General features: G+C 37.2%; 1 protein-coding gene across 1 annotated transcript; it reads right to left on the bottom strand.

Moving 5' to 3' along the window:
* Positions 1-4,272: 4,272 nt before the first annotated feature.
* Positions 4,273-10,742, bottom strand: prlhr2a (prolactin releasing hormone receptor 2a). The gene is made up of 2 exons (XM_052109339.1): positions 10,273-10,742; positions 4,273-4,915 (listed from the first exon to the last, which is right to left on the bottom strand). The coding sequence occupies exons 1-2, from the start codon at positions 10,740-10,742 to the stop codon at positions 4,273-4,275; spliced, it is 1,113 nt and encodes a 370-aa protein (XP_051965299.1).
* Between the last annotated feature and the right edge of the window lie 441 nt (positions 10,743-11,183).

Here is an 11,183-nt window from a genome sequence, read left to right as displayed (position 1 = left end):
TACAAGGACCAAGGGAGGGAGCCGCTGGGGTGGCTTGCTTTCTTACGAAAGCGAGACGCAACCACAACTTTGCCATGGTCATTGCCTCGACATGACGCATCCACGAAAGATGTCTTGGCGTGCGCCGCGCCCAGGCACAAAAGACAGCGATTGTGGCCATTAGAAGGCGAGAGGTATCGCCTTTAAACTTTTTAAAGATGCCTTTCCGATTGTGTGTTATTCCTGTGTCTTAAAAAAGATGTTCCGATGTGTGCCTCTCTTTTAGAATATACTCTATTTGTGAGGGAAAATGCTTTTTCAGAATATACTCTTTTAGACCTGCTGAAGTGCCCAGGGGCGATCTCTGCAGTGCACCTGTGCAGAGAGGGTAGAAAACCACTGTAATGTGCTGTAAGGATCCAGCAGAGGTGAGGGATGGAAATTGCTAGACTCAGCTTGAACCATCGACCGCTCGGCTCCGAAGAGAAAATCTAATGAGCGGTCTCCACGTCCCCTCCTTTTATACCCATGTGCCCGGAGGAGGGGTATGCAAATACCACTCACCAATTCCCATTGGCCTTTTATCAAAGATCAGAGGTGTCTCTGGCTCTAAAGAGTGACCCCTAGTGTCACTACATCGACACAACGTCGAGTGAGTGAATGATAGGAACACTGCTTATGCTGAGAACATCTGTTTTGAGGAACACGTGTGCTAGGGAATATCAGTTTTAGGTACTGTATGTCCTGTTTGGAAAACAACATTTTATGGTGTTGTTCAAACTGCATTGAGGTCACCATCCACCCATGACATGTTTCCATTTTCAAGAGGTCAAGTTCATTCATACACTTATTTTTGTTTATTTACACATAGATTTTATGATTTTGTGCAGTATTATAAACAACTGTAAAGCAAATCATTTGTTTTTCTTACTTTTAATAATAGTGTGACTAATGGTGTGTTCAAGTCAACCTGGTAAGTTTGTAAATATGATGTGTTGTGGTGTGCATTCAAGTGATTTTATTTGGAAATAATGTACCAATTGTGCTGTGTCTTACTGTATTTGTTTCTCTTTTCTTCACACACTGACAAAGACTAAAAGCTTTACTAGCACCACTGCAACAAAATGATGAGCAAAGCAGCACATTAGGTGTGTGACTGATGCATTATCTATCTGCTTTATCATTCTCAAATAATGATGGGAAATGTTTTGTTGTCACCTCATCAACCAGCTAAATAAGTCTTATTTTCTGGCAAGTTTAATTGCTATTCTTGATTTAAGAAGTACAACAATGCATACAAATAAAACTTAATTATTACCAGTGCCATGATTCTTTTATCGACACGTCCCCAACTTGGAAAGTCGGGGCTCAAAGAAAATCCAGAGTTTCCCCACTGGCAATTATGACTTTGAAGTAAACTCATAATTACCATAATTCTGACATGACTTGAATGCACAATTAGTATTCAAGGTAATGTTTTTTTTTTTTTTTTCACATTTTATTTAATAATTTTTTTCTTTTCCAGCTTAATATGCAGAGACAACTCTACATCCACATTAATACGGATACATTTGAAAATGTCGTTTTCATTTTGAAAATGCTCTCCATCCACACTGCCGCTTTCAAATGTTTGGAAAAGTTGCTCGTCCACACTGAAATGTATGAAAACGCTTAATCCCCTTACTGTGCATGCGAAACATTGCCGTTCCATGTACAGTCTAAAATGCAATTATCCTGGTGTTCTGCTGCCGGACACCAATTTCAAGTAAACGTCTCGTTGCCTTTGTAGGGATGCAGTGTTAAGGTTGTACAAAGTAACACTTATCTTTAACAAACGCTATCAAGTGGATATCAGGCACAACAAGGTAGCTACAACATGGGCCACCATCTTGATTGTTTTGGGCTGAATGGATCACATGCTGTGTCACATGATTACAAATATATAATAATTTTAAGGTCTCCGTTTTTCCAGTAAACACTACAACGGGAAGACATCATTTTCAAAATGAAGCTGAAAAACGTTTTCGAAAAGCTCAGTTTGCACTGTCAAAAAACGCTGTGTCAGTGTGGACAGAAGGCTAAAACATAGAGAAAAAGAAGTGTGTAGACGTAGCCGAAGTAGGCCATTTGTAGTATTATTTCCCTAAAAAGTAAAAACAGCTTGCTCTAGTAGCTCTTTGGAATTATTCATTTGAGAATCCCAATCAGCTAAACATAGAAACCTTTGCTCAATCAATGAGTTTGGGATGGGACTGTCTGGCTAACCAATGGCAGATAGGGGAAGTGTTCGGGAAACCTCCTTGAAAACAATTTTGCAATTCCATTTAGTGATGCTGATGAAGAAATTACACTCTTCAATTTGAAATGGTTCATGTCCAAATTCTTTATTTATCTTCCAATAATATTACAAGAATCCTTTATGAAATTGATTTATTAGCATAATAATTCCAGATTTATCATTTAATCTGATTAATTCATTGTGCTATTACAAGTAATGATGGTAATGATGAAAGCCGTACATTGTTAATTGATGCAAAATTGTATGTTACATAATTTTTACAAAATTGTGCGGCTTAAATTACACAGTGAGGCTTCTCAAAATAAATTTTCCCTCGCTTGCTATATGCTGGCACTTTCCATTCTGTTCTTATACATTTTTGCTTCCCTCAGGACTAAAGAAAAATATTTAATTCTTTGTTCAATAATGAACAAGTTCAATTACAATCATTTTCAATAAAGTGAGATCATTGCAGACAAGGTTTTATAGAGAAAACAAAATAGAGGGAAAAAAAACTGTACTCTTCAAGGAGAACAGATCAGACAAATGGTAAATAATACAGTACTGTGCAAAGGTCTAAGGCATATAATATTTTTATTACAAAAAATTGTCTTAAGATGGTTATTTTATATATTTTCTGTTAGTGAATATTAAAATCAATTTTAGATTTTAACATTCCCTTTGCAAACAGAAATGTATAGAAGAAGAACAAAGAGCCCTACAACAGATGGTATGGCCCCCACAGAGCACAGATCTCAACATAATTTAATCAGTCTGGGGTTACATGAAGAGACAGAAGCAATTGAGAATAAATAGATAGAAGAACTGTTTCAAGTTCACCAAGCAGCTTGGAACATCGTATCTGCCAACAACCAAGAAAAACTGTGTCCTTGTGTACCTAGGAAAATTGGTGCAAAGGTTAAAGGCAAAGGTGGTCACACCAAATATTGATTTAGCTTTTACTGGACTTTGTATGATGTTAATTGATAAATGAAAACTATTAATTTGAACTAATTTTTGAAGATTCATCACTGTGCAATATTTTTCATGAGTGCATAAAACTTTTGCACAGTACTATATCTTCTATGACCTTATAGTAAAGATACATCTACTTTTAATATAGCTACTTTTGGACAGAACGTTTTCATTCAAATTTATCCAGAGCTACAGTAACTCAGCACTTTGCTTCTCATAGGTTTCTTCTAGTAATTCAAGTTAATAACTCAAAACAATAAAAAAAATCCTATCCAGACAATGCTTTGAACAATCGGTGTGTCAGAGAAAGTTTCTCTGCACTATTTCTATATTTATGCAAACTTTAGAATATGCACAACATTGCTGATACCTTCCTGGGAAGCTATAAATTTACAAAATATCAATAAATAAATAATCAATTTCTAAATTGTTTTAATATTTCATGTTTCTCTAGGCTGTGTCCTTGTTTAATATTTGTGATTACTGAAATATCCTTCTGTAAAACATTTTAATGCAATTATATCTTCAATAGCAAATCTCATACAAATACGTTTAAATAATGTTTTAGTTTTTAGTCATCTGAGACACATTTATTTCCTTGTTTTACTCCAAAATCTGAAGTATTCCATGTTTTTGAAAGCTGGGTGAATATCAAAATTTAAATTCCGCTCTTTCAGATCTTCTGCCCCCTTCTCTGCGAACCTGAAACAAACATCAAAAGCCAGGTTTCTTGAGTCAAAAAGCACAATCTAGGTCATCCTTAGCCAAATCACAAAACGTATGGTGAACCTTGAGGCTTAATCCAGTCTATCTTTCTGTATATTACCAGTAGACATGGCTTTTGTGTAGAGATAGACCATTCATTTTTGTCCACCTAAAACAATATGCATGTGGAGCTTTACAGATGAGTAGAGTCCCGAACCTAAGTTGGCCAGGATTGATGTGAATCCATTACTCCATTCCAGAAGCTTGTAAACCAAACCATCTATTAGCCTCTGTAGTTTACCATGTCTTTGAACTCTCATCCTGGCTTGTTGTGGTCAGAGAACCACACTAGCTGTGGCACAGTTGTTAGCCGGTATCCCAATGCCAATTCGTCGATGGCAAGTAAACATCTTTCTCAACTCGGCCCTGAAGCGATCGTGCAACCACGCATACAAGAAAGGGTTACAACAAGACGAACTCATTCCACACAAGTGGCATAACAACTGGATCAACAAGAAATAGCGCTTGTCAATCAGGTCAATATCAATATCCCGAAGAACATTAAATACGCTTATAGGCAGCCAGCAGATCCCAAATGCGGCAACGACCAACGTCACCAGGCGAAAGGTCTTCCGTTTCCGAGCCCGTTGGGCTTCAGCTTGACTCTGGGTACGATGACCTGGCACCACACAGTTGCGAAGCTTGACAGAAATGCACAAATAGGAGATGCAGAGAGCAGAGAGAGGAAGAACATATGTGATGAAGAGGGTGCTATAGGCGTAGGCTAGTCGTTCTCTTTCTTGACCCATCCAGAACTCCTCGCAGATGGTGAAGCCTTCATCTTTGAACTCTACATGGTAGGTGTGGGCCACGGCAGGAGCAACCAGACCACACGAGAGAATCCAAATGCCAGAGAGAAGATACGTGCAGGCCAGAACTGAGATGCGCTTCTTCAGAGGATGGACTGTAGCGTAGTATCTGGAATTTGAAATGACAGTGTTTTAGGCAACTTTCACACCAGTAAGCTTTTGGTTGAAAAAGTTTTTGCTTCTCATCAACAGTACCGGTAGAATGTCGTTTTCCTCCACCAAAAACATTTAGAAAACACTCTCCATTACCACATACTTTGGAAAAGTCGCACAGTCACAGGCGGACGCCAAATTGACGAACTTTGGAAAATTATTATACATTATTTTTGTCAATGTCAAATAGCTTTTTGATTTATCCATACATTTTTCTAAAATTTAATAAACGATGTCAAATTTTCACATAGTGCAACATCTTGGTTACGTAACCTGATCCAATAATCAAGAGAGGTGTCATGTCTGTTTGGTTTAGGCACAATCAATAGGTTTTTAGAGAACTGAATGTAAACATATAACCTCTAAATGCATTTTGCTTTTTTTATTCTAAAATGTTTGAACCGTTGGAAGCATTGAGAGGCTTTGCTTGAAAAGACATAATTTGTATTGTGTGCAGTCTGTGCATACTGCAATGTTCTGGCTTTTCAATAGACACACGTTTCCTCACCTCTTATCCAGGCTTGTTGAATGGGTCTGGATCTAAAACCCAATGACAATTTCATGAGCTTTTACAGACAGTATTCATGCAGGTTTCACTACGGGTAAAAGCACAAATGAACCAACAGACCATATACTAAGATGACTACCTAGTGCACTTCAAAAAAGCCTTCACCATCTGACTTCAGGTGAAAGGTTTTCTTAATGCACCTATTATTCTACAAGCATATATTCTTGGTCTAACATGCCACACCATAATCTATCAATGACTCTGCAAAAACACCACAGAGGTGAGTTTGAATTTAAAGGCTCTAAATGTCAGAAAGTATTTGTTCATTATAGTTGGGCAAAATTGGTTCGAATTTATTTTAAGTGTCCATGATAATTTTTCATATTTATAAGAGCAAAATTCTGAAGCAACTTTGGATTTATAGTGTACAACTTTCTGCTATGCATCGACAGAATGTGTCACTCTAACTCTGTCTAGTGTATGATTCAGACAAGGTCCAAAACAAACTTTACCTGCTAATGGTGAGTACATTTTTCTAATCAGCTAAAACACTGTATTTTTCATTTCTGCTATAAAACAAATTTTTTTGTTCTTATGAAAATGGGATTATTTCCCTAGTGACAAAATTTCAGGTCATTGTGTCCCTCGTCAAAAATTAGCTAGTCTCTGTATCTCGGTAAAACTGCACATTTCAAAAAACATTATAAAAACACATTGCTATTTTATTCCTAATATAACAATAACAATAATTCATCACATTTACATAGTGTTTGGGGAATCTCCTCAACCATCACCAATGTGCAGCATTCACCTGGATGTGTGCCTAGCACAAAACAGCCACTGATGGAGAGGAGAGTAGAGTGATGTAGCTAATTAATATACATAGGGTATTATTAGGAAGCCATGATGGATAGAGGCTAATGGGAAAATTTGGTTACACCCTGATCTTTACGAGAAGTACCCTGTGATTCTGAATGACCACAACTTAGGGGTTAGGGTTAGGTTTATGGCCCCCAGACCATAATAAGGAAGATTCCTAAGAAATGCAATCTTGTAGTACCACCTGTTTACTCCAGAGAGCAGTAAGTGAAACTTCAGCTGTATGAGCAAAGCACAGTTTATACAGTGAAGAAAACAACCATCCGGCAGACATCACAGACATGCGTTACATTCTTGCATTCAAAACACTTGATGGAGCGCAAATCCGAACTAAGAGATCTCAAGATGTGTTCTAAGTATTAAACTATATAAAAATGTATGTTTATGATGCAATGCACCCGAGACACTACACAAGCATGCCCTTATAATAAATCTTGAACTGATTGACAAATACACTTGTGAAATGGATTACTGTGAACTGTATGCCAGTGATTGGCTTATGTTCAATAATATGGTAGTAAACAATACATTGTATTCTAAAGCCACTTTTTGTATTGTTATATCAATGATTAACTCTTCTGCCACAAGAATGTAATGCATATATATAAATATAATTTTTAAATATTTAAAGGTAACTATGTATAATTATTTCATCATTATATATTTAATTATTGTTATATGAGGAGCTTTCTCAGCAAATATTTGTATATGCGATTAAATGCGATTAATCACGTTGAATTAATCAGGACACCATGTAATTAATTCGATTATAAGTTTTAATCGATTGACAGCCCTAATATATATATATATTAGGAGCAGGTTTGCTGTTGGTGGACTATTATCTTATATTGGAGCAGGTTTGCTGTTGGTGGACTAGACCTGCTTCATACTTGCTGCTGCTGATGCTTGACATTAGTCACTTGTGTATATGACTGCTGTTAGATGAGAGAGAGATGCTGCTGCTGCTTGACATAAGTCAATATTCTGCTGCTGTTGGAAAATGTGCTGCATCTGAGACGAGAGACATGCTGCTGCTGCTGCTGCTACTGAACAAAATCACTTAACCACCCTACGTGAAGCAGATATAGACAAATGGAGCTGGGGAGGAGGAGAGTACAAGCTATGCAAGCTGTGCTGCTGAACTTGAATCGAAGCCGTTGAGGTGAGTCTGCTTTTATACATTTTGACAGAAGGGTGTAATTGCCTAATTTACGTAGAGTCATGTCGGGAACTGAACCAGCCTGCACCATATAGTGTTTCCTATCAGAACTTAAAGGAAGAGTTCACCCAAAAAAGAAAATTTGCTGATAATTTACTCGATTGATTATTTTTAGAAACAAAACAATACTTATATACTTTTTAACTACAAATGTTCACTTACGTACATCTCTGTGATGTGTGCTCATGGGAGGGATGACGTAAGCTCGTTGGTAAGGTCATATGCTTGGTCTGTGAAAGTTTCTCTTGTAAACAATGAATCACTTCCTGTCTCCTCCATGCGTCGCATGACCTTACCAACAAGCTTACGTCATCCCTCTCATGAGAGCACATCACAGAGATGTACGTAAGTGAACATTTGTAGTTAAAAAGTATATAAGTATTGTTTTGCTTCTAAAAATAATCAATCGTTTGCAGTCAGTAGAACTTCATTTGTCAACTGGAGTCATGTGGATTATTTTGAAACACCCTAAATATGCATTTTGGACTGTCAAAAAATTGCTTTGTTGCACTTGCATTGTTTAGAGGAGGAGGCCTGAAATGAAAGAAACTCAGATACATCTTGGATAGCCATAGAGTAAATTATCAGCAGATTTTCATTTTTGGGTGAACTATTCCTTTAATAAGACATTAGTTTTGTTGGCTTAATGCAAGGATTATTCTACATTAGTCATCACATGAGATTCTGAAGAAAAAATGGCATCTTACATAAACTTCTGTTGGTAAACTATGCCGCTAAATGTATTTATAAGATGCGCAAGTCATGGCAGCTTTTTTCTTAAGTAAATGCTTTGTATGTATTTAATATGAATCACCCATGATGGTGATGCACCAGCAAGGGTCAAGCTATAATTTATAAAGTTTGACTAAAACCATGTGTTAAATAGATTAAAAGCTTTTTAAATGACCGACCACAGCATGTGTTGGCAAATGGATTTAAAACAGGGAATGTGGTTTTTAGTTCCGGACTCTCTCTGAGCTGTGTTATTATCTCTAATTCAACTTTCCTTTTACACTAACGAAATAACCTGCAGTTGCAACAATATGGCACTCATAAAATATGCAGATTTCCCCACAGCCTTGACTGAGGAATGCTCCTTGGAGCTCAAACTTTTCAAAACCAAAGAAGTTAGTTGTGGTGCTGACAACTCACACCCATTTATTTAAACCATTGCAGATAAAGGGAGAGGGGGTTGAGCAGGTGGACACCTAGGTACAAAGATCAACTCTCATCTCACCTTTGCCAAGCATGCAGATAGTGTTTTTAAAAAGGTTAAACAATGCCTAGGCCTTCTTCGATGGTCGTGGGGGTTTAATATTAGCAAGGACATTTTAGCAGTTGTGTACAAATCATTTATTGAATCTTACTTTTAATATTTCATCTTAGTTCAACTCCCTTTTAGTCAAAGGTAATCATAGGCTGTCAAAGATCAAAAACCAGGCAAGTAACATAATATGTATACAGCATGCATCTCTCTCAGAACTTTAAACTAGCAATTAAAAGGAAAGCTTCTCTTATTGCAATGGATCTTGCCCATCAACTACATAACTCCTTTCAACAACTCCAATTTGGTAGATGGAACATTTGATCAAAAAGCGCTTGTATAACTGTTATTAGTATTTTAAATTAGCAATCAAGATGAACTTTTAGGTCCCACCTCTTTTATTGTTCTTATTGTATTTTGGCCTATGTGTCTTTTAATGCATGCATGTAATGTATGTATTTGTAATGTAATGTATGTTTTTTGTTATTTTTAAGCCTTTTGTCGAAGAAAATTTACTAGCTCCTGTGGGAAAGAGAATACAATTATTTTTAATTGAATTGAATTATGTTGCAGTTCTTAATAAAGTTCCCTTGCCAAATAGTAATAAGTTAAAATAATAATAAATTTAACTTGCCAAAGAAAATGTTTACTTGCATTTGATACTTTCCATGTATTCATTTTGGACCATGGATTCAAGTACATGTACAGGTAAAGTTAAAATAACATTCACTGATAGACAATATTTCTATGCTCTAATTTTTATACACACTCACTGTATACTTTATTAGGTACACCTGTACACCTACTTAGTCATGCGATTATCTATTCAGCCAATCGTGTGGCAGTAGTGCAATGCATGAAAAAATGATATAGATATGGGTCAGGAAGTTAATGTTCACATCAACCATCAGAATGGGGAAAAATGTGATCTCAGTGATTTTGACAGTGGCATGATTGTTGGTACCAGATGGGCTGGTTTGAGTATTTATCTAACTGTCTAGAGTATGGGTTAGGGTTAGGTTAGGGTTATGAATATGCCTCTAGAGTTTCTCAGAATGGTGCAAAAAAAAATCCCCCAAAAAATCCAGTGAGTGGCAGTTCTGCGGACAGAAACGCCTTGTTGATGTGAAAGGTCAACAGAGAATGAGCAGAATGGTTCAAGCTAACAGAAAGGTTATGGTAACTCAGGTAACCACTCTGAACAATTGTAGTGAACAGAATAGCATCTCAGAATGCACAACACATCAAACCTCCAGGCGGATGGGCTACAACAGTAGAAGATCATGTCAGGCACATTATTATGACCATAGTGTTCCTAGTAAAATGCTCAGTGAGTGTACATAAACATGCATCTAATAACCAATTATATTTAAACATATTGATTCAATTATACATTTTTGAAATGAAAGTGACAATCCAAAAAAACACACGTGTGTTACTCACCTGTCCACCCCAATCGCTGTCAGTGTGAATACTGACACATACACCGTCACGGGTTGAATGAGGAATACCAGGTAGCACATGAATCTCCCAAACACCCATCCACGAGGATTAAAAGCATATGCCAGGGTAAAGGGCACACAGGTGGCACACATCAGCATGTCGGAAAACGCCAGGTTACCGATGAAAAAGTTGGTCACATTGTGCATCTTTTTGGTATGGCAGATGACGTAAAGTAGCAGGTAGTTACCAAAAACCCCAACTAGCACCACAAGAGCGTAACAGGGGATGATGAGAGGTTTAAAAGACTGAAGAAGCTCCACGCCAACAAACTGTGGGTTACGCTTAGTCGTGTTTGTTGACTGAAGCACTACTTCATAAATTTGACCCACACTGGAATTCTCCACAGTAACGTTGTCCAGGCAACATGAGGGCATGGGAGTGCCAATCCAGTCATTATCACTACCATCCATCCTTACAGTTGGAATGGTACACTTGAAGACCTAGAAGATTCGGGGTTGTGGGGTATTGACAAGGAAAAGATATGTTTTGGTTAGGTTGTTCCCTGTTATCACAAGACAATTCAATGATGGTAAAATGTACTAATCAAAAGCTATTTTACTTTGCAAAGAAGCTGCATCAAAATGGCAAATATACAGTGTGCTTAAACAGACTTTTTGCCACACAGAGGTGGCCTAAATGTAATTACACAATAATCAGGAGCAGCCTTTTCCAGTCCAGCTGCATTCCTTTGACGTGAAATGTTAATGGAGTGATTTAAAATGTAAATAACTAGACTGTAGACTTTCTGTAGCCCACCAGATAAACACTTAGCAAACCCACAGTCATGAAAACCTGGAACTATAAGGAAAATATAAAGGAAAAATAAGCCTAGGAAAATAGGCCTCGAAGAT

The sequence above is a fragment of the Xyrauchen texanus genome, chromosome 37, assembly GCF_025860055.1.
Source record: "Xyrauchen texanus isolate HMW12.3.18 chromosome 37, RBS_HiC_50CHRs, whole genome shotgun sequence".
Lineage (NCBI taxonomy): Eukaryota > Metazoa > Chordata > Actinopteri > Cypriniformes > Catostomidae > Xyrauchen > Xyrauchen texanus.
This window is presented reverse-complemented; position numbering and strand designations above follow the sequence as displayed.